The 27,588-nt window shown below is 41.9% G+C and overlaps 1 protein-coding gene across 4 annotated transcripts in view; it reads left to right on the top strand.

The window, feature by feature from the left end:
* Positions 1-5,074: 5,074 nt before the first annotated feature.
* Positions 5,075-27,588, top strand: part of qkia (QKI, KH domain containing, RNA binding a) — a 65,918-nt gene continuing 43,404 nt past the window's right edge. For all 4 annotated transcript variants that reach the window (XM_053509363.1, XM_053509361.1, XM_053509362.1 and 1 more), the window contains exons 1-2: positions 5,075-5,463; positions 25,113-25,255. In XM_053509363.1, coding sequence (XP_053365338.1) covers positions 5,319-5,463; positions 25,113-25,255 — 288 coding nt within the window. In that variant the 5' untranslated portion in view covers positions 5,075-5,318. The remainder of the gene's footprint in view (positions 5,464-25,112; positions 25,256-27,588) is intronic.

Raw genomic sequence — 27,588 nt, 5'->3', positions numbered from 1 at the left:
AGGGTGTACCCTACCTCGTGACCCCGTGTCTCCTGGGATAGTCAGTCAGTGGGTGAGTGAGTGTGAGTGAGAGTGAGTGAGTGTGAGTGAGTGAGTGAGTGAGTGAGTGAGTGAGTGTGAGTGAGTGACTGAGTGAGTGTGAGTGAGTTAGTGAGTAAGTGAGAGTGAGTGAGTGAGTAAGTGAGTGAGTGTGAGTGAGTGAGTGAGTAAGTGAGTGTGAGTGAGTGAGTGAGTGAGTGTGAGTGAGTGTGAGTGAGTGAGTGAGTGTAAGTGAGTGTAAGTGAGTGTAAGTGAGTGACTGAGTGACTGAGTGAGTAAGTGATACACGTACAGTATATGAAATAAACTCCAGTTCCACCATAATTCCAGACCAGGATAAAGCAGTTACTCAAGATGAATGAGACTTTGTAGATCAAATCATGTTTTAAAGCCTCTTCAAAGACATCTTTTATGCTGATAAAAACTCTTTCATTGGCCAGTCAGTAGCATGGCATTAGAATTTTTTTTTATGTACAAATATACACAGTTTAATCACAAACACACTGTAGAACTAAAGCTAAATAAAAGATTAAATGATGATTAAAAATAAATCGCCTTCTGAGCATTTATTTTCTTTTTGTTGCTCTTTACTCTAAGCATGCAGAACATGTCATATTTCGACAGCTCTGTGTTCCTCACAGCTCACATTTACAAATAAATATATTATATTGGCCTAAAAACCGGAGTACGCAGCATGACTGCCTCACATCCTGCACTTGGTTTGATTTTGGACCTGACTACAAGCAAACCCAAACCCATCCAGTACGGGGCTGGTGCTGGAGGTTTTGGTCAATATCGTGTGTCACAGTGCTGTGAAAAAAAATATTTTCTTTTTTTCTTGATTTATTAATTATTAAAAAAAAAAAAAAAAAAATATATATATATATATATATATATATATATATATATATATTTTGCATATTTCTAACATCTTCACACTTAAATGATTTAGATACAAAAAAAAATTAACATTACACAAATATAGCCTGAGTAATCACTAAATGCAGTTTTTAAATAATGATTTTATCGCAATTACTTTTTTCACAAGTTTTTTTCTAAATAACTGCATTCTGTATTTTCCCGTGTTATCTTAGTGTAATGTTAAAATTAGTTAAATTTTCTCAATCATTTACGTGTGACGAATATGCAAAGAAGAAAAAAAACCTCAGGAAGGTGCAAATACATTTTCAAGTCTGGCTTGAGGTTCAGCCCAGTTCCTACAGACTCTAAGAGCAGAAACGTAAACTGTACACAGATCGATAGCTGGGTGTAAATGCAGGTAAAAAGGAAATGAGTTAATACAGCACCATTCACAAGACGTGGCAGACGCTCAGAGACCCTGGTGTGGAGTCTGGCTTGTGTTGGACACACACACACACATACACACACACACACTCCCCTTTCTCTGATGGCAGAGTCCATTATTGCAGCTCTGCAGGTCCAGACAATACTGTCGCCTAGAAATCAAGGATACACTCAGACAGCTGTTGGGCAGACTCTGTGTGTGTGTGTGTGTGTGCGTGTGTGTGTGTGGGTGTGTGTGTGTATGGGTCGGCCTCTCTAAAGTGTGCTATTAGTGTAAATCTCCACAATCTCAGGCAGCTCCAGTATGCAGAGCTTCTATATCAAGACAGGAACACCTGTCTGAGTCACAATAACGTTTCGCTTGATTTATTCCGTGCAACAGATGTGCAGAGTCTTCATTTATTTCCAGTTTTGACCTTTCTGTTTGTTAGATAACAGATCACATATTCGACAGTAAAGTGAATCAAACGGTTAAAAAAGCAGAAAAAAGTCCGCTCTGCCTCTGCTGATGAAATGTTCAATAGCAAACTCCTACTGTATCCTGCAGCAGTGATGCGTCTGAGAATCCCTTTGCTCTTTACACAGACGCAGCTGTGTGTGTGTGTGTGTGTGTGTGTGTGTGGGTGTGTGTCCCTAGCACCCCTGCTGACCTGCATGCTCTAGCTGCACTGTTTGTGCTCCTGTTATCAGTGACTGAAGGAATGTGTCCGTCTGCCTTCCTCTCTGGAACAAAAGATTAGCAGCCTGTCGACGGTGCCCAGTTTCACGCCGGGCGAATGCAGGCTTTCTCAGCTGTTGAACGAGTGAAGCGTCTCCTCCATCTTCGAGCTAAGATCAAATAAAATGGCCAAGGTACACAGTTTAAATGAAAAAAAAAAGGCAACTATAAGGTCAAAGGGATAAAAGTCTCACCTTGACTCTGATCTAAGCTGGATAAGACATGAGGGTCAGAGTAAGAGCTCGATGTAAAATAAAATCCTGGTGGCTAAATAAGCCTGGCAGCTTTCTGTAACTAAAGCAGAGAGTTAGAGAGAGAGAAAAAGAGAGAGCAAGAGAGACAGAGAGAGAGAGAGAGAGGCTTTGTCCTGCTGATCTGAAGGGCATCTCAAGGCACCTTTTGAATCGTAACATTAATAGCTTTCACGGCTCCGGGCAGTCCAGACGTATGAAGAAATGCAAAGGGCAGAAAAATAATTGAGATGAGATGGATCTATCTTCTCCGGCCATTTTTAAATAAACTTATTTAAAAAGTGAATAAATTTGAAATCTGTTGCGGATTATTACTTTAAGACCTCTGCAGCTTAGCATATAGTTTATATAATGATTAAACTTTAAACAGTGAATATATATATATATACTCTGTATATACGGTAAGTCCCCTACATACAAACATTCGAGTGCATGCGTTTAGAAGTTACATTGTCTCATGCGCGTCCCAGGATGTCCAGAAGCCAGCGTAAAAGCAGCGGTGATGAAGCTGGTCCTACTACGAAGCGCCAAGCAATAACAATGGGGACCAAAGTGAAACTAATTGAAAAAAATGGAGTGAGCTGAAAAGATGGCAGACATCGCTCATTCTTTTAACATGAATCATTTATTGTGTTAGTATCGGCAATTGTGTTAGTATTCTAGTACCTAGACAATGTTAGTTTGACTTACGAACAAATTGGACATAGAAACAAGATTTCGGAATGGAACACGTTCGTATGTCAGGGACTCACTCTATATACAGCAGTTGCATAATAAATAAGACACTATGAAGTGCACTTCTGAAGAAAAAACGCCCACGATGAAGTGTTTTACTTCTTTTATCCCGCAGCTATTCACCAACCAAATTTCTATTTGTTACTAAATGACGCATATTACTCATATTAAAGCAGCTATAAACAATCGCTAGAGTAAGATGAGAAACACACTGCTTGAAATGTTACAAAGAAACTGAAAAGCACAAGGTGTTAAAATGTGTGTATACCTGTTCTCATGTCTGTGTGGTTTCACATTCTTTTTTCACCTCACAAAAACATGCTTTTAAGTCGATTGGCTGTGCTATATTTCCTCTGTGTGTGTGTGTGTGTGTGTCTGGTGGGGGGTTGCTCTGTGATGGAGTGGCATCCATGATGTGTTTCTTCCTTCCACTCTGACTCTGAGTGTGATCCTGAGCTCACTGCAGTATGAGTGAGTGATATGAAGTGTGAGTGTGTGTCACTGGTCACTGTCAGGGCTGCTTTGACAGGAAATTAATCAACGCCCTCTGACCAATCAGAACAGGGACTTTCACAGAGCTGTGGTTTATTACTATGATATGATGCCCTCCACTACGCCCACTCGCCCCTAAATGTGTGTCCAGAAGCCCCCCCCACCCCACACACACGCACAGATAGACAAGTACTTCAGATGGATAGATAAAGAAATAACCCACTGATAAATAGACAGATAGATCTATAGATAGACAGATATATAGTCAGCTAGACAGAAACACAGAGAGATAAACAGACAAGCTGAAAGAGAGATCAAATAAACAGACAGATAGATAAGTGGATAGATAGAAGATAGACAGATAGATGTATGTACATTATATTACATTTTATTTTATTTTCATGATGCAAAGTACATGTACAAAGCCAATAAAATGCAGTATTGAATGAATGAACCCAATAGAATGATGGGCAAAAACAAACAGACAGACGAACTTCGACAAATAGACAGATAGATAGACAGACATGTACTGTAGATAGACAGACAGACATATAAATAGATGGACAGAGAGACACAAAGACAGATGGATAGGTATATAGACAGATAGATAGATAGATAGATAGATAGATAGATAGATAGATAGATAGATAGATAGATAGATAGATAGATAGACAAGTAGATAGAAAGATAGATATATTGATAGACAAACAGACATAGATAGATAGATAGATAGATAGATAGATAGATAGACAAGTAGATAGAAAAATAGAGAAGTTAGATAGATAGATAGATAGACAGATAGATAGATAGACATGTTGATAGATAGATAGATAGATAGATAGATAGATAGATAGATATGTAGATAGATAGATAGACATGATAGATAGATAGATAGATAGATAGATAGATAGACAGACAGACAGATAGACAGACATGTACTATATATAGACAGATAGCTAGATAGCTAGATAGAAAGATAGACAGACAGACAGACAGATAGATAGAAAGATAGATATATTGATAGACAAACAGACATAGATAGATAGATAGATAGATAGATAGATAGATAGATAGATAGACATGTTGATAGATAGATAGATAGATAGATAGATAGATAGATAGATAGATAGATAGATAGCACTGCAGACTCTGATGCAGTTATCTGTCACGGTGTCATTAGGCAGCAGTAAATCTTGTACAGAGTTAATGACCGCGCGCTCTCTCTCTCTCTCTCTTTCTCTCTCACACACACACACACACACAGAGAGGCGCTCGCGCTCTCTCTCTCTCTCTCTCTCTCATAGCTGCAGTCCCATTGGTTCTCACCGCTGCCCATCATATTTACCGCCGGCGCTGATTGACGTTGCTCCGCCTCCTGAGTTCGGTCTCAGCCGCCTATTGGTGGATTCATCGGCATCTAAGCATCGCTCTGTTCAATGACAGGGAGGGGAGGCGGGGTCGTGGGCGGGGCCGGAGCTCTGGCGCAGGCAGCGCTGGTGGGAAACGGTCTCGCGAGCGCAGTCACGAGGAGAGATTCGGCGAGTGAGTGTTGCGCGCTTCATTCCGATGAGATAGTGTATAGACTCTCTCTCTCTCTCATACACACACACACACCGTGCTGAACGCCGCGCTCTGTGTGTTTATTCCGGAAGGGTTTCTGAGTGCACGGCGGGGGACCTGGGGATTCTGGCTGCACGTTTCTCTTTCCAGTGTCTTTTTGTTTTGTTTTTCAATAAAGAAGGATTGAGCGGGTTTGGGGAAACTGTGTGGCCGCAGAGATGATGGTCGGGGAGATCGAAGTGAAGGAGAGACCGAGGCCGAGTCCTGACTATCTCATGCAGTTACTGAACGAGAAGAAGCTGATGACCAGCCTGCCGAACCTGTGCGGGATCTTCACACACCTCGAGAGACTGCTGGATGAAGGTACACAGCCGCCGCTCTGTGTGTGTGAGAGAGAGTGAGTGTGTGTGCGTGTGTGTTGGTGCATGGAAGCACGCTGAGTTTGATATACAGCTTGTCCGCTAAACTAACATTACTTTAATCCGAGTCTGATTTTTTTTTACTTTGTCTTTCACATACAGTCACATTTTATCACGCGACCTCGTAAAGCCGCACTTCATAACTGTCGTAAAGTTTCAATCCGCGCGCGAGGACAAACTTTTTTTTCCCCCCTTCTTCTTGTTGCTAGCACTGGTTAGCATGACTAGCTGCAAACTTTTTCTTTCCAAGTCGAACACGTAAACATTGTCAAGCGTACTCCTCATTAAACATCTTGCTCATATGAAGTAAATAGTGAATGATGGTCACGTTTATGTTTTTCAACAGTTAGCGAAAATAACGTAAAATGAAGTCTTGAAAAGTTTTAAGGGCGCGTGCGTAAACTGGTAGCTACAGCTAGGCTTCGACGGACTGATCACAGGTCAGTAGAAAGGCTCACTTTTACCTTAGGTTTTTCGAGAAACTGATCAGAAGTCAGCAGAAAAGCTTATTTTTAATTATTTTATTTTTTTTTACCTCAGGTTTTTTTTAACAAACTGATCGGAGGTCAGCTGAAACGCTCTTTTTTTTTTTACCTCAGGTTCTTCGAAAAAACGGATCACAGGTCAGCAGAGAGGCTCATTTTTACCTCAGGTTCTTTTTGAATTTAAGGATATTTAGTGTATTTAAGGGCTTTTCACCTTGTAGGAATGGAATGAAAATGGTTTCCTTTTGACTCGTTCCGTTATTTTGGCTGCAAGCCGAGTGTGTGTGTGTAGCCTGAGTGCTAACTGTGAGGGTCTCTGGATTTGGGTTCTCTCTCTCTGTGTGTGTAGCCTGAGTGCTAACTGTGAGGGTCTCTGGTGTGTGTGTGTAGGGGTCTGACTTCTTCTAAATACGACGTTAAAATGCTAAAAATGTTCTTCAGAATACACACCAATTATTATTTTCAGTAAACTAGGGTATCACTTTAAAAAAAAATATATATATAAATTAAATGTAACATTTAAACACTTTAGACCCCCCCCCCCACCCCCCCCCCCCCCCCCCCCCCCCCCCCCCCCACGTGGACGGACCCATTTCCTGACCGCGAGCCCCGAGGTCGTGAACGCGTCCTGTCCTGGTGTTGTGGAGATCAAGTCGGATACAGTGCGCTTTAAATGTGATTAAAGATGAACTGTGTGTTATTGGAGCTGGGATCCCTGTGCAGTTCCTCAGGGAGAGTGTTAATGACATTGTGGGTCTATAATTGGCTCGCTGTGTAACTGTATCTAGATGCATGTTTGCAAAAAATAAAAAGAAAGCAGGTGACTTGCTGTGGGTCAGTGTGTGTGTGCGCGGTGTTTGGGTGGAGGAAGACCGCGGGGGTTTGGGAGAAGAGAGACGGCATGTGTTTGCTTTTGCTGCTGCAACTCGAAAAAGTTACTGCCCATGTGCCAGTGTTGCTTCTGTAAGGTTAAACACACACACACACTCATCACTTTGTGGTGTTGCAACTCTTCCCAACAGCCTTTGGCCTTTTACCTCATTATTTGTAGTATTGCTATTTTGATTTGAAATAAAAATTCCATGCTGTATGTTATAACGAGCTCTATTCTGACAGGATTAGTTTCCTGACGACTCCTGCAGTCGATATCCTTGAAGCTCCTTTGATTACTGACTTCCCTAAACCTCCACGGTGTAGATGTGAGATGTACCTATGCTTGAAAGATTACTGTTTAATCTTTTCACCGTCTCTGAGAACACACCAGACTCGGGCGGTGCTGAAATGCCACATATTTTTCACTAAAAACGACAACATCTCGTTTTATCTAAATCCGAATCGAGCTCTGAATCGTTGTAACAGTGTTATCGTTTACACTTTCTCTGTCACACGCGCACTGTTTTTGTTCGTTTATGCTTATCTGACTGTTTATCTGGAATCCGGATGGTTCAGCGTTTCGAAAGCGTCGAAGGAGCGTTTAAAACCGGTTTCATTTGTGGATCGGGAGCATTTTAGACATGCCTTTACAGGGCCACAGAAACTTGCGGAGAGATACGCATGTTAGTCTAATTATGGAACTGAAGTTAAGTACTAGTGGATAGTTTAAAACGGTTGATAGGATGCATGTGTTGGATGTGTGAGAGAAGAAAACCAACTGTGTTTTTATAATATTTGTCTAATAAGTTAAAGTCTTAACGAGTGATGAGTCTCTGCTTCTGTAGCTTGCCTCCTCACTTTGATCTGTCTGATTACTTCATTCTGTTAAGAGAAATAATTATTGAAATGCTTCGAAACCACAATCTTAAAGGTCCACAAAACCCAGAACCACGGAATTACAGAATTTTCATTTAGCTTTTATTATTAGACATTATTCAGTCTGCTAGCCCCCCCCACACACACTGTTTCTGAACGAGAATCTCTCACATGTCTGTCCTTTTTAACACCCAACAGCGACCAGGAGACAGCGGATTGTGTAGATTTGGATCTGTTTACTTGCACTCTGGACTCGAGAAGCCACACGCTGATCCCTTACATTCACAATCCACTCAAAATAATAAAAATCTGAATTTCAGCCGGATTAAGGTAGTTTTCCTGACAGCTAGGTGTAAATCACTTTTGATACGCGCGGCTGATTTTTGTTTGCGAGCTGATTTGCCTGTGCATATGAAGACGTTCGTGTAGCAGAATGACTCGCAAACCTCATCATGTCACGCGAGCGGGATCGGATTAGACCGGAAAGCACAGATGTTGTGAATGTGTTGTTCGGAAAGCCAGGACACAGTGACTGCATGTGTGTGTGTGCGCACACTTGTGCTTGAGTGTGAGAATGCAGATGGCCTGGTGTTGCAGTGATTATCGTCTCCGCTGTAATTCGAGGTTCAGCTGCTGTCTCGAGTCGGCTCCATTTGCCGTCAGCTGCTCCGAGCTCACGTGTGATCAGGTTTAGCTCCACCCCACAGATTACTCCTTTACCACTTGAATAACGTCACCGAGTGCTTTGTCATGGCGACGTCTTCGCATAAAGATTAACACTTCAGTTTAAAGATGAGCGTTGTGTCTCATTTACATCAAACTGCGGTTTTGTCAAAAAAAAGTTACATATTGAAATAAAAAAAACTAGCGGCAGGAGCAAAATCAGCAAAGAAAAAAAACTTCAGGATCTGATGTAGCAGGGGAAAGAAAGAAAGAATCCTGATCCTCTAGCAGAAACGGGAACATTTTGGAACTGGGATTGTTTATGTATGTTTTTGTTTTTATCCTTGTATTATGTTTTATTATTTTTAGTTTTATTTATAGTTCTATTTAAATGTTTTGTTAGATTTGCCATGTCGACAATGTTTGTGTAAGAGTAAAAATTCTTTTCTTTTTAATTTTTTTTTAAAACAATTAAATTAGAGATTCAGGAAAAACATTTTCAGTCACGTGACACTATTATTTTGCATGATGGCTCATATATCGCCACACTTAATCCAAAATGGATTGTTTTTAAATTTTTTAATTTGTTTAATTTGTTGTGGTTCCTCTATTATCCTACAGGTGGCACACTGTAAACTATTCTGTGTTTGTTTAGAACTGTAACAAAATCTTAAATATCGTATTGTAATATTTATAAAACTGTGATGTATAATCGCAATACAAATCAAAGGTACGATGATATCGTATCAAGTGTTCCTGTATACACCACCTTACAACCCCACCCAAAGTCGACACACAGACCAACCCCGAGTGGAAGAGTAAAGCACTAGAATCTGGGCAGATGTAAGAAATCTGCTGTTGAGTTGCTGCAATTATGTGCTGTGTGTTTATGTTTACAGTATGTGTAAAGCTCCTTTGCATAAAACACACACTCAGATGATGGACAAAACAGTCCCTAGTATCTTTTGTTCTCTTTTTACTCTTCGATAAGTTCATGTATAAGCGTCAGTTCTTCAACAGAGACACACCATTCTTATTTTCAGCTTGCACGCACCAGGATGTGTGTGTGTGTGTATGTAGCTGTTGTCATGGTGAATGAAAGGGCAGTCGTCTTGCATTACCTCAGTCTGACCTACGCACATGACAGCTGCTTTCAGCTCTCTGCGTTTAGCTGTGTGTGTGGAGACTGCGCAGTTTATTGTGCTGTGGACGTTCCACAAGTGCAGGCTGTAGTGTGGTGTGTTTGACCCAACGTCTGGTGTTTCTAATGATGTGAAAATGTGATGTGCTGTAACTCGTGTGTGTGAAGTAAATAAAACACGACTCAGCGTGCTGTTAAGGGGAAACTAAGTGACGACAAGGTTGCCGACGCTAATGTAGTGACTGAAGTGCTGACGAACGACATGCTGTACATTGTGTTTAAGGTTTAAAAATACTCTTAATTCTCAGTTATTTAGTGTTCTCTCTCTTCTTCTTTTTTTTTTTTTTTTTACTTTCTTACGTTTATAAAACTAAACCACTTTGTGGTGCGTGTGACAAAACAAAAAAACGACATAACTTTCTTGTGTCTGAAAACTTGCGACTTACCTCGAAAAAGCGGGAAGTTGGAATTACGCCATTTTTTTAATCATCTATTTAAGTAAAATTGAGGTTTTGTCTCTACATTGGTCAGAACTCGCTCTTTCAAAAGTATATTTTTACATTTTATACACTGGTCGACCCAAAACCAGTCTTAAAGAAATTTCTGTTGGTCCAATTAGATTTTGTCGCAGCATCACGCAAAACTGTCCGGACAGAGTTAAATGAATTTTTTGCAATACTTAGATCTCTGCCTGAAGTTTAACCTGCACCATAAGTGAATCTAAATGTTAAGGAAAAGCGATGTTATGAACAGTTATGTGTCGGATTTAATAATCTACTAATGCACTACTGTCTCAATGTAAATAAACACCTGCACCAATAGATATTAATTAGAAAAGATAAACTGAATTTTTACTGGAATTAGTTGAAGTTGTACAAGTAAATTTTTAAGGCGCTGGAGTTGTTTTAAGATGAAGCTTCACCGTCATCCGATCAACTTATTGGATTCATTATCAGTTATTTACTCTGATTACTGAACAGGAAGTGTATTTGGCTGGCGATGAGCGAAGTACAACTTAATCACAACTTTAGAAAATGCAATTTTTTTCTTTAACTCTTTAATCGTTAACACGGGTACTCATGCTAGTGCTAAGTAATGCGAGGGAAGGAAAACGCTGACACTAAAAAAAATTACCTCTTTCAGATTTTACAAAGCGCTGACATCGTCTCATATAAGAATTATCATTCCGCTTTTGACGTAGCTGCTGCTTTGGTTTTTGTTATAGGATCAGATTTATCACGGTGGGAAAAAACTAGCATGGTGACGCTGATGTGTGAGCCTCTGGTTTAACGAAATTTATTAAAAGGAATTTATAGAATGTTCGTCTATCTGTACTGTGTGCGTGCGCATGTGTGGTGGAGGTTAGCGACGGCGCCTCAGGCTCAGTTAGCACGCAGCAGCCTGCTTTATAATCCCCCCTCACCTTCCTAAAAACCTCCCCAGATGCCACTTTACACCACGGAATTTAATTAACTCGTAGTGCCAGAGAGTGGACGCGTGAATCTCACGCTCGCTCTCTCTCTCTCTCGCGCGTTCCAGCCCCTCTGTGTCTGTCTCTCGGACGAATGATAATAAATTGGATGGCAGGATGCGGCTGACAGGGTTAGCCTGGGGACATGGACAAGACAGACCGCTCCTTCTCTCTCTCTCTCTCTCTCTCTCTCTCTCTTCTGCAACACTGCAGCTTTGGATGTGTGTGTGTTCGTGCTATCAGGTGTGTGTGTGTGTGTGTTGGTCCTTGTGTGGGCCTCTGATAAAGCTGTTCAGATATTATGGCACAAATGCAGGGGCTTCTTATCTCGCTCTGGCCTGCCTGTTTTACTCTGACACACACACACACACACACACACACACACACACACACACACACACACACACACACACAGCCTTCCCCTTGCTGAGTGACGCTATGTTTTGATTGGTCGTTGTTCCAGGGAGGATTATATTTAAGAACTTGGCATGAACTTGGTGTGTGTGTGAGTCAATATTTCAAATGTAGGTACAAGATTAAGTCATTGTGCAGCCCGTTTTTTTTGAAGCCTGGATGTTGCAACGGCTTCACACACACACACACACACACACACACACACACACACACACACACACACACACACACACACACACACACACACACACTAGAGAAGGAAGTCACGCCCATGGGAAGAGAGGCGCATAGTCTTGGAGAGAGTTTAAGGATTAGTAAAACAATAATAATAATTGTGTGTGTGTGTGTTGTGGTCGTGCCCTGTTATTAATTTAAACATGGTTGTGAAAAGCCAGCACCAGGTCTTGTTTATCTGACAAACAAACCATTGGAGTGAGACACACACACACATGCACACACACAGTTGTTTTACTATCCTTATCAGAACCTTGCATTGGTCACACATCTAACCCTAAACTTCCTCTGATTAACACCAGGAAGCACTCCGCTCCTCGTAGCTCTCGGCGCTGTGAGGACCAGAGGGGAAACTGCTGAGAGCGCTCTCTGTCCTTACAGGGGACGTCTTTTTTCCTCTCTCTCTCTCTCTCACGAAATCTAACAGCGCGCGCGCACACACGCTTCAGGAACCCGAGCTGGCCGCGCCCATCTACATTCCACAGCTGCCTTAAATACCTCGTTGCCCTTTTCAGCCCCTCAGCCGTGAATTGTTTTCTCTTTCTTTTTACTCGTGTGTGTGTGTGAGTCTTTCTTTCCACATATGTGACACGTTTGTGTTTCAAGGAGTTTTGTCGTAACTGACCAGAACACAGTTTAACATGCTCACACGGGGGGTGCATTGGGGGGAGTCGCAAAGCGCGACAGCGGACTGATTTAAGCGATGATTAAAAAACCCTTCTGACGTGCTTTCGTACGATACGTTAACTCGGAAACACTTGAGTTAAGTTTTGCGATTGTGTCCATGAACTGGAGTTGCAGGAAACAAATTTTTATAATCTGACTCGAGTTAATTTGATTAAATGCGGCCTGTGAGATAATTGTTGTGAACAAGTTTGTTTATTATGTTTGTTTATTTTGTTTTATTCGAGAATGTAACGCAAAACACAATTCTGCAGCTTAACACTATTAACGTCTTTGTACTTATAGGAAAGCAAACTTGTGTATTGTTCAGACCTGTATGATTTGATGAAAAAAAAAAAGCATCGCATTTGTCACATTATTGCAATTGTGCTCAATAAATTTAAGCAACCATTAAATACCCTGCTGTCACACAAGACCTTAAACCAGCTTGCAATCGGAACGAAAAACATGTGAACAGAAACGGATCGAAACTCATAACCACTCAGTGTGTGAGGGAGACATCAGCAGGACGCAGGAATGTAGCGGTGTTTAGATTGTTAGAGTAATATGACAGGTGTGTGTGTGTGGACACTTAGAAACATTCGTTTATGACTTGCATGCCTACTTGGCACTAGAACGATGAGCAGAAGATCTGAGCAAGCGGTAGAACATTCCTGATCGAATAACAAACTTTTGTCTGTGAGTGTATGTGTCTGTGTGTAAGAGAGAGAGTGAGTTAAAAACCCTACTTAGAAACGTTTATTAATCATTAACTGAATTCATTGATAAAACTTTAATTGCTTTTGCGCTCGTAGTGGAAGTGAACAGATCCGACCCCAGATGAAAGCCGATGGTTCTGTGTTACACGTGACCTGATTAGTCGGACTTGTCACATGACTTCCTGTTTCTGTGTTGCACAGATGAGTTACTGTCACTTGTTGTTGCTCATACATTCCAAATGACCACATGTAAAGCCCGAGAGGTCAAAACACAGATGCAGTAATGTTTATCCCATGATAATATAGACCTGGTCAAATATAATGGTGCCCCATTTCTTTAAGCGCCAAGTACAATTTAAACAACTCGAGTTGATTTAAAAAAAAGTTTCTAATTTCTGAATGTTTGCATTTGTGGCGCTAAAATGTTGCAGTTCTTAACCTGTTCACACTTTGTCAGACAGTACAGTCTCCTGTGTGGTAGCAGCAGAGTATTATTTGCTACGTCTGAATCATATCATCTTGCGGTTATTTATACCTGCAGAATCACAAAACAAATCAGATCGCTGCCAGGGTATCGTGATAACATCGGTTCAGGTCGTCCCTTTGGATTCTAATCCCCACTATGAGTAAGTAGCTCAGTGTCAGTATTGTTGAGTGCCAGAAACATTGCCTTGAAATAGGCCTTGATCGTCACGTTCAACTTACTTAAACTCGATCTCAGGTTTGAGTTTGAGAGATAAGAATAAGAACGTGAGATTAGTGATGGTCTGAACGGACTGATGACACGTGTGGTGGTGGTGGGGAGGGGTAGACTGATGTGTGGGATTGGCGTGACCGGCGCGTACAGGCGGGTGGGGTTGAAGTGTGATGGCATGATGACGAGACACAATGGAAAGACAAATGCTGTGTGTACTGAATGAAGTCACCCTGCAGCGAGGGAGAGAGCGAGTGTGAGAGAGGGTCAGTTCCTGCCTGTTTTCACATAATGGAGGCTCTTGTTTTAGCCTCCACTCTCTCTCTCTCTCTCACACACACACGTAATCGTGCGACTCTGCTGGCACGCCGACCCACAAATGGCTGGCATTATGTCCTGCTGTGTGTGACACCGTTGAGTGAATGTGATTGTGTTTGCTCTGTTCTGAGGAGGACTGTCAGACCTTTTTACTCTCTCTCTCTCTCCTCCCTTATCACTCTGTTGTAAAACAGGTAGCAGCATCATAAACCATGACGAACGCAACAAAACAGATAAGATCAGGCGTCCGAGTGATAACTGAGAACTGTTAGGGTTTTTTATTTTCACTCTTCAACCCCAGATTTAACCTCCATCTGACATTTTAAATTCATGGTTTTTAGCAGTATTTATTGTCACAAAAACAGGTTTACAGAATCAAAGGAAATTTATAAAAAATGTGTCTGAAACATGAGAAAACTTGTATAAATCAGAACGATCGGATCGTCCCTAATGAACGAGTCAAGGGCGACGGTGCTGAAGGAAAAACTCCCCGAGATGGTAATAGGAAGAAACCTTGAGAGGAACAGGGAACTCATCCTCATCTGGGTGATGATGGATAGCAGGGATTGATCTGCACTCATACTGTGTGTTAGGAGGCTGGAAGTTCCGTGTAACAGATGTGGAGAAGTTCATATGGAGTCCACTTCGTTATTAAAGGGGCTGTTTGTGAGAAAACAACAAACCGATCAGGATGGACTAAAGCACTGCCGCATTGCTCTGCTTCGATAGAGAAGAATTCCCGCCGATCTGGTGCTCTCTGAGTGGGTAGTCGCATGGAATTCTATTATTCAAAAAGATGTTTAACCCATGATTACTCGATAAATCTGAGGCAAGATGTATCGAGTAAGAAAGCACTTCATTGACATTCTCTCTCTCTCTTTATTCCCATCACATCTCACTTTCTCTCTTAATCACAGTGTGTCTGGATGGAGTGCTTTTAGTGCTCCTGAAGAGAAAGTTAAACTGTCTGTCAGTCCCAATACAGCTCCAGACCGCCTAATCTGTACCCTCTATATATCTTATCTTTTTCTTTCTCTCTCTCTCTGTCTATTTTTCTTTGTCTTTTTTTTCTCTTTTTGAAGAGCAGTTCTGATGTTAAAGTCTTGTAACAGGTCTTGTCTGTTCACATTAACCGCTGCTCTCTCCTTCTCTTTCTTTCTCTCACACGGCATCACGTCCTCCTCTTCCACTTTATCACGAGACGTCGATGTTGTTTCACAGTCATTTGTTTTTGCATTATGTCCGTGGCGAGCACGAGGCAGTTTTTTTGCGGTTAGGTTACATGAAGCATAAATCGGCGAACAGATGGGTCCCTCGAGATGTGTACTCATCCCTCTCTTATACGCGCGCGCACACACACACTTTCATCTAACAATTGCATCACCATCGGCCCCAGCGCTGTTCCTTGAGAACTTATTTATGTATTTGTTTTCAAATCCCTCTTCATTGAGTTATGATGTCATAAATTGGTACCAAAAAAAAATGAGTACAGATTAGTAACAAGACGAATCAGACGTCTAGCAGTGAAAACACGATGACACGTTTTATTTAATCTCTCGCTTTATGTAAAATCGAGCCTCGTCATTTCCTGCCGGTCAAAGCCGTCGGGGTTTTCGCACTCGCCTTTTGTCAGTCGCGCGAGGAGGACCGTGTTGGCGACGGCGGGGATTCTGGGACCGGTCCTTTTGTTTGGCGGTGACGTCAGCGTGTGTTTGGGTTTGGACCACGTCAGAGCCGCGACACGGCGAGGGAATGAGTGATGTTTACTTTTCCTGATTAGAGCTTCTACGAGTCACTGCTCATTAAGTTGTCCCTTTATAGTGTGTGTGTGTGTGTGTGTGTTTTTGGAGATTGAGATTTCCAGCTGATAGTAAAGTGGGACTTGTTATTTATCGCTTGTTCTCTCTCAGAACTTGTCCAGACTCGTAACTAAGGGATCCGTCTGACATCCTACAGGCTGTCGTTAGGAATCAGCAACACCTTACACGCTATCAGTGTGATACACACATGGAGGGGGGGTGAGAGGGGTAGGGCGTGTTCCCCAAGGCAAGACACTACAGGTGAAAAGGGTCTGTTTATCGCTTGATGTCCTCACGCGAGTCTGGTTCGTCGCCCCCCACCCCATACACCCACCCATCCACCCACACCACCAGCTGTGCGCTTGTTTTTGTTGTAAATAAAGCATGTTTTTAACGCAATGGGAACGCACTGGGCCGCCTCACTATCTCATTTTGCACATTGAGCAACCAGTTCCTTCCTTCCTGCTCCGGCTGCTGGAGTTAGCGTAGCAGGACAGACGGACGGTGGGTGGGTGGGAGAATGGTTGTGTGTGTGTCGAGGACCAGCGTGGTTTTGCTTGGTTTTCCTCCTGATAACTTTTATCTATCAGGCCTGCGGGTGACCCAAATTCCCCCACCCCCTACGCCGTCACGGGGCTCGCGGGAAGGACCTGGAATTCTTGAATACACAAAGAGTGCTGAAACACAGAGACTTCCTGTCATTCTCTGCCATCACCCAGCTGGACATCCTGCGCCGCTTTCCTGTTGTTAGAGGCCTGTGTGTGTGTGTGTGTGTGTGTGTGCGTGCGCGCGCGCGCGCACACAGGCCTTATTGTAATATGATTGTACCATCTCGATACACATTAAATCGACCCCTGGGTGTCATCGTGTCAGATGATTCCTGATTCCTCTCTTTAGTAGCTATAAGTAGTTGTTTTTTAGCCCCCTTTTTTTCTTGTCCTCTTTCTTTGAAGGTAAAATGCAGCTTGTTAAGTCCGCAGTGTAATGATTCATGCTAGAAAGCCTAGTGAGCAGTTTAAAGCACTAAAAGTGGAGACTCCTTCCAAGTCTCTGTGACATTCAGTCTTATAAAAAGACTGGGTAAAGAACGTCTTTCTTTACTTTAACCCCTGACATGGACTCCGCTCACCCTGGGATGCTGCTTCGTCCTCTCTCTGTTTGTGCAGTGTAACGGGGACCCGCGCTTAACGGCGAGTGTATGTGTGTGTGTGTACAGTCATGGTGCGTGTGTGTGTGTCCTCACTACGTTGTACACGTATCCTGTCTCCTACTCCGCCATCACCACCCCACCAGCCCCGCCCCCTCTTACTCCCCCAGGCTGCCCCACTCCATAACACGTCCCCATATCAGTGTGTAATGAGGCGACCAGTCCATTCTCCCGACGCGGTGCTGCAGAGTCTGACGCGCGGCCCGTCGGAGTCCACGCGCTAAACGACGACGTGTCTGATTTCTGTTTTGATACACAACATTAAGATTAGCTACACCTGGTTTAAATCTGACCTGCTGTCTATTAATAAATAAATCAGAGTCTTTCATGTTACTGTGGAATAAAACTACAGAAACTCCGCCTTCACTCTCTTCTTTTTGTCTTTTTCTATCTCCACTTTCCTCTTTTTTTTTGCTTCCTCATATTCTATCTCTCTCCAAATCTTTGTCTCTTTTCTTTTTCAGTGTATAGGTTTTTTATATTCATCATCGTCTACCTCTCCTTTTTCTTCTTTTTTTTTTTTTAGTCTTTCAAATCCTCTCGCTCTTTCTCTCCTGTCCATTTCCACCTGTCTCACTCTTCACTTTTCCTTCTTTTTCTGCCTCACTCTATTTTACTTCCTCCCTTTGTTTCTTTCTCTCCGTCTCTTCTTTTTTTTCATGTTGTCTTTTTTTCCTCATTAATGCCCATCCTCTTTCTTTCTCATGGCACCCCTCCACCTCCCTTTTGTAGTTTTTCTCTCCTTTTAAAATTTTTTTTTAGTTTCTTTATTTATAATCTTTCTCTCTCTGTCCTGTGTTTTATTTCTTTTTTTCACTATTTCCCTGCCTCACTCCCCTTTTCTCTTCCTCTTTCTGTCTCTTAGTCTTACTCTCCCAGTCTGTGTCTCTCTCTTATTTATTTTACTTTTTCTGTTTTTTCCCCCTCCTGACTCCCGAGGTGGGAGTGTGATGTACAGCCTGCGGGAGAGCGATTTCCCACAGACCTGTTTAGCTTTTCCTGTTATTTCTGCGTCAGGAATTCAGAGGTATTTCTCGTCTCCTCCTGTCTGCTGAACTTTCGTGAGGGAGTGAAGGATGAACGATGACTATAAGTGTAAGCTTTTATGAATGTTGATGCTGCGTGAGGACGAAGAGCGCTCATCTCTCTGTCTGTGTCTCTCTACACCTTAAATTCCTTCAGTTGTTGTTTCTTGACTCGTGTTTGGTTTTGTTTTGGTTGTGCTTAATCGGCTCGTGGATCGATACTCCTTAGCTTCCCAGCGCTTTCCGGTTAATCCCTGCTAATCACCCCAGTATTGTCTTGCCAGCTAATCCTACCTGCTAGCTAATCGGCTAAAGGTACGAGCGCAGGGCTCTAGCACGGAACTGGCAGCAACGGGTTTAGTCTTTTACTCTGAGCGCATCTCTCTCGCTGTAGGTGTGTGTCACGAGGTTTGGTTTAGTTCTGGACAGAGCTGTTTAGGTGAAGGCTGTGTCGGAGGTGGAGGTGCACCGTCAGATTTTGCCGAGGCATCTGAGGTTGTATTGAAAATGCACGTGTGTCGGAGGTTGCACATGTATCTGGAATGGTGTCAGAGGTTTATTGTGGTTGTGGATGTATCTAAAGTTGAATCAATGGTTGTGTCAAGGTGGTATTGGAGGTTGTTCAAGTTTAATCAAAGATCGTCTCGGTGCTTCCAAAGGTGTTTGAAGTTGTTTCTGAGGTTGTATTTGAGGTTGCGGATGTATCTGAAGATGCGTCAGAGGTTTATTGGGGGTTGTGGATGTATCTGAAGTTGTTTTGTGGGTTGTATTAAGTTGAAGTTTGCAGCTGGATCGCAGGTCATGAATATAATTAGAAAGAGAGCCGTGGTAGGGCGTGGTTCTACCACGTTTGTAAGTAAGATTTGGGCAAAGCGGCGTGTTAGACCATCACACGTGAAGCACGCGGGAGCGTTTATGGTGAAAAAAGAAAAACACGGCGCAGTAAACACCATCTAGGCTGAAATCCAATCTGACTGTGTGTGTGTGTTCAGTGCTGCGCCTCTTGCCCGGAATCTTCCACTCTTGACAAGAACCCGTGTTTTTATTATATTACTTTGTAAGGGAAATGATACAGTAGGAATGTTTTGTTTTTCTGCGCAGCCAAATTGGACGCGAGCGCTTCCCTCGTCCCCTCCTCGTCCTCCGGTGTTTTCCAGGCGCACGTTGTCAGCACGACTCAAACACCGAGGTGGTGTGAAGTAGTTTTCTGTCCGTGCGCGAGTGTGTGGGCGGAATTTAATCCCCAGTCACTCACAACAACAAGTTCTCGGACAGTCCATCAGCGCCGCTTTCTCCTTCTCACTCGCACTAACACTCACACAGGAGCCATACGATACGGTGGTATTCATTGTGTACTTGTCTTCAGGGCGTAACACCAACCCTTTGAATATTGCACACAGAGAACGGCGGAGAACTCACCACCTGATAGACTCGTAATGCAACTCAATTAACCTGAAATTTGCATGTTGGTTCCACTAGAATGTAAATTTCTTGAATTATGAAAATTAGGAAAGTGCGGTCCTCCCAAACTCAGCCAGAGCTATGCGTGTTTAAACGTTTTATTGCTGATTTGCATGAAAAGTTGTCGCTGTTGTGAGAGCGGGGATACATGAAACAGATTTGAGTTGTGTGTGTGTGTGTGTATATATATATGTATGTGTACAAAGGACACTAAACCCACATCAGAAATCGCTGTCGTTGGCAGGACAGTTTTAGCTCTGCATCACCAACATTTTCCTACATCAATAACACCACCATCACCTGGGGCCGTGAAGTTTAGCGCAGTGCCGCGAGAAACCGCCTTACCGACTCTGGAGATGGAGGAGAACGTCCATAAATTTGTTTTAAACCCACATGTATAATTTTATTTATATTACAGTAATGACGACCCGTACCTCTGTGACTATAAATAGTCTCAACTCCAACCTTAATGTTTCGTCAGTGGAAAGCTCTTTAAAGGTCCTGTATTTTCCTGTGTCTTAGAGCTTGCTTAAAGTGAGATAAAACTGTTCTGCCAACGACAGCTGTCTGTGTGTCCGTCTGTGTGTTAATACTCAAGCTCTAATACCTTGCATTTCCCCTCCCCCATACCTCAAAACTCTGTTTATTTCACTCCTCAACATGCGGCGTTTCAGTCTTTATGTAAATGAGGTCTTGTTAAGCCACGCCTCCTCCAGAGATTAAAACAGCAGAGCTAAACAGCTGAGCCAGGGGGTGGGGCTCTTCTTATGTGTGGTCACAATAGGAGGCATAAACAAAAATCTTTTGATACTCTTAATATTTTGTAGAAATACAGTGCTGTAAAGTATTCGCACCCCCTTATCGATTTATATATATATATATATATATATATATATATATATATATACACTTATTATTATTTGTCCCAATTAATTGATTGACGACATCACTCACTCATCTTCTATACTGCTTTATCCTGTGTTCAGGGTCAGGATCTGGAGCCTATCCCAGGAGGCTAAGAGCACAAGGCAGGGTACACCCTGGACAGGGTGCCAATCCATCGCGCGCACACATACACACACTCGCACATCCATTCACAACTACGGCCAATTTGGGAACGCCAGTTAGCCTATCCTGCATATGTGGGAGGAAACTGGCGTGCCCGGAGGAAACCCACCAAACACGGGGCGAACATGCAAACTCCATGCGCACAGAGACCGGAATCAAGCCTGGCCGGGAATCGAACCCGGACCCTGGAGGTGCAAGGCGACAGTGCTAACCACTATGCCACCGTGCCGCCTTGACATCAAACTAATTTTAATATTACACAAAAGTTAACCCAGTAAATACAACATGCGTTTAAAAATATTTTTCTTTTATCAAGTAGAAACAAGCTGTCCAAACCTGCTTGGCCCAGTGTAAAAAAGTAATTGCTCCCTAAACCTAGTAACTGGTTGCCTACCCTTGGTGACAACCACTGCAATAAAGTGTTTGTGATGATTGTCAAAAAGTCTTTCACATCACTGTAAATAAGCTAATATAAAACTGTTCTGCTAATCTGGTAACATTTACTCACTAGAGTTAACCATAATGTGAATCAGGTGAACTTGCATCAAGCTTTAATGCTTGTCCACAGATTTGTGATCTCTCGTTTTGAGAGCGTCATCTTTTAACTTTATATGTATTTGTTTGGATACCGCCACCTTCTGGACTGGAGAATAAAGCAGAAGTTTGGCATGAGCAGGGAGAAAAAGAAGAGATTATTGCTTTGTTTAAACAATCAGCAGTGCATGTTTTCACATTTATTAGATGTTTTTAGTGATTTTTAGTAGAGCAGAGAAACCAGTAAGATTTAGAGCTGCATAAGACAAAAACAAACTGTTTAATCGTGTTGAATCGAATCGAACTGATTCAGGAGTCGACCTGTGATCCACACTGCCACAGTAGGGTCGCGTAAAGCCGACTGCAACCCAGCACGGTGCAAGGCTCTCCGAGCAAACCGCTATCCTCCCGGTTCATACACAGCCCCTGAAATGGCTAATACATAGTGCCTGGTTGTGATTATCTGTCCTGCCTGATCGAACCCTCGTCTCCCCTGAGCGTCTGAAAGCTCGCCAGATTCCCTGACTGAAGGTCGCGACGCCCAGCTGTGCGTCTTTTACTCTGTTCAACAGGCGCGCAAACGCACGGCTTCCAGAGAGCTGATGTGGCAACCGCCGATAGAAGTTACATGGGAGCTGACGTTTTGCCGAGAGTGACTTGTGTGTTTTATGACTCCGATTATCAGTTTCCACTGTGTGTGTGTGTTTCACTGGTCTTACCTGTTTCTGATATTAGCGAGTCTATTTTTAACGCTGATTAGCGTCAATGTGTTGTTGAGTCTGGAGGAAGCGACTGTGGTGCAGGTCAGCCGTTTCTCCGGGCGTGGTCTGTGAACCAGAGACAAACCGTGAGCTGTGATGGTCTCTGTTCATCACGGTGATGGAAACCACAAACCTTTAATTAATAGTAATAATATATTTTTTTTTATTAATTAACTTATAGGTACACCTAATTAATGATAGACTCAAGCAAAATGAGTAAATGTGAATAACATGCTAGGTGTTTTATTCATTTTTGTACTACGTAGTGTTTTTCTTCTGTTTTTTTTTAGTATTTTTTTCTTTTCCCTTTATATATATTTTTTTCATTTTGCTCTTTAGTTTAGGTTTACGATTAAAATTTTAACTAGATTTTAATGTAATTTGTTTCATTTTGTTTTATTACTTTTGTTTTAATATAAGAAGTAACAAGAAATTATAATTTTATTTATTTATTTTTTCCATCTGCTTTGTGAATCATTTTGTTTTAAATTAGTCTTTTTTTTTTTTTTCTTGTGGTTGGATTGTTTTTCAAATTTCTTTTGGGTCCTTTTTTCTAATAAAATGTTTATAGTGTATTTATTTTGTTTCGAATTTGGTCATAGTGTTTGTTTTTTTTTTTAGTTAAAAAAATAATTAAACAAGCTAAAATTAAACTTTTCATTTGGTTGTTTTACTTTCCTTAGTTTAGCCTCAGTTTGCTTAGTTTTTTACGCTCAATTCTTAATTTAATACGTAAATATTTTCTTTTGTCTTTTTTAAGCTCCACAATTTATAGGGAAAAAAACACTAATCACTTATGGACCTGTGCAATTATTTAAATGCAGAAAGCTAAAAATATTTTCATTATTATAAGAAATATACCCGTGATCAGGAATTCAAAGTTTAAATCTTAATTAAAAATTATTTTATTTGCTTTTGTTTCTTTTTGGATTTTGTTGAATCTGAGTATTAATGGTGATCTTGTAGCGCGCTAATAAAAAAATAGTTTTTACCATCTGATTTATTTGACACTAAAACACAAATTTTTATTTATTTTTTGGTAAGTGTTTTTATTTTATTCTCCGTGGAGCACTTTACGTCTTCACATCCTACTGCTTTGCCACACAGATGTTGTCCAGATGTGTCGCGGTAAAGCAGAGCCGTGTTTGTTTGTGGATCTTTTCAGTGGCGCATTCTGGCTGCGTTTCAGCTCAGGGTTTGTGTTCAGGTGTCTTTGTCCTTTTTAACAAACACACTGTTTACTTTCAGGTGTGTGTGTGTGTTTGGTGTCTGTGGTTAGTGGGAAGGTTTAGTGGTTTTCCTTTTGTCTAATGTGTGCTACATGATTTTAGATCTTTTGACAAACATCGCTCTGCACACACACACACACACACACACACACACACACACACACCTCGCTGTAATGTTTGTATTTTTTTTGTTGTTGTGATAAATTCCCTCTGGGTTTTTACACACACGTGCTCGCTGTGAGACTGTTGGTGGTTATTCTTTAATAATTCTCACCGCTAACCTTCATGTGTGCTTTCTCTCTCTCTCTCTCTCTCTCTCCGTTGTTGCGATATTGGTGTCGTTTCCATCACGCACTTACAACGTGGCGCTAAAACACAAGCGCGAGAAGGCGTGAACAGACCACTGGGCGGAGTTATTATCCGTGTTAAAAACATAATTTAAATAATAAAATTATAATCTGTAGAATGAGTCTTGTTCTGTAGTAGCACATTTAAATAAATAAAGAAACCTGTTTTTCATCTTTTTTTTTTTTTTGTCTTTTATCGAAGTTTTGATTATTATTTTTTTTACTTTAGGTTTTTACTTGCGTTAATTTGTTTAAATTTAGTCTTTTTTTGTTTGAATTTTTTTAGTTTGTTTTATTTTAACTTTTAGCTTTTTTTTAGTTTTTAGTTAAATTTTTTTTGCTTTGGTGTTCTCTTGTTTTATTTTATGAAAATTTCTTTTAGTTGCTGTTTTGATTTATTTTAGATTTCTATTTCTTTTGTTTGATTTCGTTGAACTTTTCCTCTTATTTGAACCAGCATAAGGAGAAAAAGTTGATACTTAAATTGTCAACGTTAAATTGAGAGAACATGATTTTTTTTTTTTTCACCAGTCATTTGTTTTTAGAAGTTATTGTTATTAATGAATTCTTTTTAAATAGTGGTTTGAAAGAATAGAGCACCACTAAACCGGTGCATCAAACAGGAATTATATGTTAAAGTCCAGAACAAGATACAACAACAAAGAAAAATGATGAGAAACGCTTGGAAAGCGAAACATAAAGAACCCGAATGTGTCTGTAGTTACTAAGACTAAGCCGGTTTCGGGTCTCGCTTTTTATACTGAGCTTCATCACTTAAAAGAAATGTTATCGGTCTTCCAGCAAAGGCACGACGTGTGTCACCCGCCTCTGAATCTGAAATACTCGCATACGTGTACAACGACTGTATGCGGCGGCTCCACACACCCGTCGATAGTTACAGCAACTTCACCTGAGCTTGTGTTTGAGACTGTTACAGTTAAAGAAAGGGATTAGATTAAAAAAAAAAAAACAGAAAAGAATAAAATCAGTTTCACACATTTACGCTTTGCAATGAAGATTTTTGGTCAAATTCCCTTTAAGCAACGTCGATGACGCGGATGCAAGGCGATGGTGCCAGGGATACTAGCGTCCACTGCTAGCGACATGATCGTCGCGTACGCCGTCACCAGACGTAAAACAACAACAAAAAGAAACAGCGAGTGTATCAAGTGAAGTGTGTCACTGAGTTGTTAGCGAGAGTGAAGTCACGAAGAATGATCGCGCATTATTCAGAGGTGTGTGTGTGAGAGAGAGAGAGAGAGAGAGAGAGAGAGAGAGAGATGGACCTCCGGTGTTAAATCGTTTGGCCCCAGCAGTATGAGATCATTTGGCTGGCAAACATTATGAATGAGGCTTTGTGCAAAAGTGTTCTACAGCTGTGTGTGTGTGTGTGTCTCTGTGTGTGTAAGAGAGAGAGAGAGCCTTGGGAATATTTGGTTGGTGTCTGTGTGAGGAGAAACAGAAGGAGCTGTATTTTCAGGTTGTGTGTGTAGGAGGGGTCACACACTCGGGTCTGTGTTTATATCTCACAGATGGATCGGGGCGTGCTCGTGTTGTGTGTCATACAAAAATATATAAAAATCCAAATAATTGTGTGTGTGTGTGTTTCAGAGATAAACAGAGTGAGGAAGGACATGTACAACGACACGGTGAGCGGTTTGGTAGACAAACATCCTCTGGAGCTTCCCGAGGCTCACGGCCCCATCGTCCATCTGCAGGAGAAACTCTTCGTCCCCGTCAAAGAATACCCCGACGTGAGTGAGAACACACACTTCTCCAGTGTGTTATTTTACTGCCCCTAACTACAGAGGGGCATTTAAATAGTCAGTGTGGGGTAAAAGTAAATAAGATCGCCAGGCACACGCCAGTGTCTCCTCTCACAGCAACAGTGTAGTGTGTGTGTGGCGCAGTAGTCGAGGTGATGAAAAGTACCCTGCCAAAATTACTCTGTCTGGAAATATAATAGTCTAGGAAAGAGAGACACAGACAGCAAGAGAGAGACGACAGACAGACGGGTACAGGCCGGAGAGCAGGATGGATTTTTTTTTTGTTTTTTGTTTTTTTCCCCCCCGTTCCCAAAAGCCTATTTTGTGTTTAAAGCTAAAAGGAATGCTTGGTTTATAGTTTTGTGTGTGTGCATTTAAGGAAGCAGCCATGCATTCAGACATGTACAAATATATTTGTAAAAATGTGTTTTTAATGGTTGTGTTTTTAAAAAAGGTACGAAGCAAGGGTGGCAAAACTTTTGACAGCGCCACCATATTGTTTCCAGATGTTGGGGATCGGTGTAGTGTGTGTTTCACATGCCCGTGTGCGTGTGTGAGACGTTTGGGGATGAGGGTGAGACGGAGAGTAAGGTGGGAGAGGGAGAGAGACAAGGGGCACGGGGGTGTGGGGGGGGGGGGGGGAGGTGGGGGTGGCGGGATGGGGTTTGTCGGCTAAACGTGAAATGTATTTTTTTTCCTGAAGCCACACACGCGCGGGCGCGCGCGCACACACACAAGCGCGCACACACACATGACCCGAACCTCTAGTCATGTGGGTCTGTTTTTTGCCCTTCAGCCACGAGGAAGGTTGCAACATGCAATTCTACACGCACGCACACACACACACACACACACACACACACACACAGGCACGCACGCTTAGATACTCAGCTAAAGTTGGACTTGTTCCTAAAGGTCAGACGTATCGTGTATTTCTTCATGTCCATGTACACTAGCTTTCTGTGTGTGTGCGTGTGTGTGTGTGTGTGTGTGTGTGTGTGAGTGAGTGAGAGAGGGATAACTATTCCAGCCTGTATGAAATGCCTGAAGTGATGGCACTGTGTGGCTAACACCAGGGTGTGTGTGTATAAGTTCTCAGTTGACCTTCAGGGTTTTCTCTCTTTGCTGCGACTGAAGTTAATAAACTACTAAAAGCGGAACATCAAAGAGCAGAGAAACATTTCTTATTCTGTTCTTTATCTATCCTTCATCTGTTGTCTTTTTTTACTTTTTTTAAAATTTTGGTTTATTTTTATTTAATTTCATCATCATGATTGTTTTCTTTTTCGGTTCGACTTCACCTCTGTCCTCTGTTTCGCTGTGTATTTCTTTTACTTTAAATCTTTAGCGTTTTATTTACCTTTTGTTTCTCTTTTATGTCTAACTTTTTGAGTGTTTTGTAGTTTTTTCATTTCCTACCTTTTATTTATTACCTTTTAACATTTTTTCCATTTTTCTTTATTCTAATCATTTCTTTGTACTTTTCACTTTACATTTTTTTTACCATATTTCCTTTTTATTTTATAATTTTTTAAATTGTGCTTGTCACAATTCTTTTCACAAACTTTTTCATCATATTTGTGCGTTCACCAATTTCCCCATCCCACCCCCACTCAAAAAAAGTTTGAAACTGACATTATTATTATTATTTATGTTTTTCCTGGAGATGAGGGCCTCCTCTTGGACTCTGTGCGGTTTCCTCCTCCTCCGTATGGAATTCCCATCAGGAGCCTCGCCCGCTCCTCCAGACTAAATGTTTTCTTTCCATCCGCGCGCTGTGAACGAAGGACAGACGAGGGAGATGTGCGTTTTCTCTTCCCTTCAGTCCACCGCTCCTTTTGTCTCTCTGTCGCCATCTGTGTGTCGCTCCTCCTCTCGCCCCCCCCTCTCCCCGCCCCGCCTGTGCTGGCTAATTAGATTTCCCGGCTCCCTCGCTGCACTGCGTCACGTCAATTTTCTCTAAAATAACTCGTCCTGCCACCGTGGCCCGGCTCCGAATCCCTCGCCGGCGTCTCTGCGCGCGTGTACGAGCGAGATGCTTAATCTGATCAGCCTCGTCTTCAATTAAACGCCATCACGCCAGAAAGGAAACGGGAGCGAGTCGTCCGGATGAAGCGCAATGTCATTTCCTGTGACCTCACACACACACATACGCGCACACACACGCGCACACACACACACACACACGCATGTGCACACACACACCCTCTTTCTTTCTCTAAACATCAATATTTGCTTTAGAAAGTGTCTACTAAGAATAGGATTAAATCTGCTTTCTCATCTCTACCACCAGGGGCCGCCAAAGAGTCAGCACATGTAGC

This window comes from Clarias gariepinus, chromosome 13 (assembly GCF_024256425.1).
Source record: "Clarias gariepinus isolate MV-2021 ecotype Netherlands chromosome 13, CGAR_prim_01v2, whole genome shotgun sequence".
NCBI lineage: Eukaryota > Metazoa > Chordata > Actinopteri > Siluriformes > Clariidae > Clarias > Clarias gariepinus.
The sequence above is the reverse complement of the archived record's forward strand: the minus strand, read 5'-3'. Positions and strand labels throughout refer to the sequence as shown.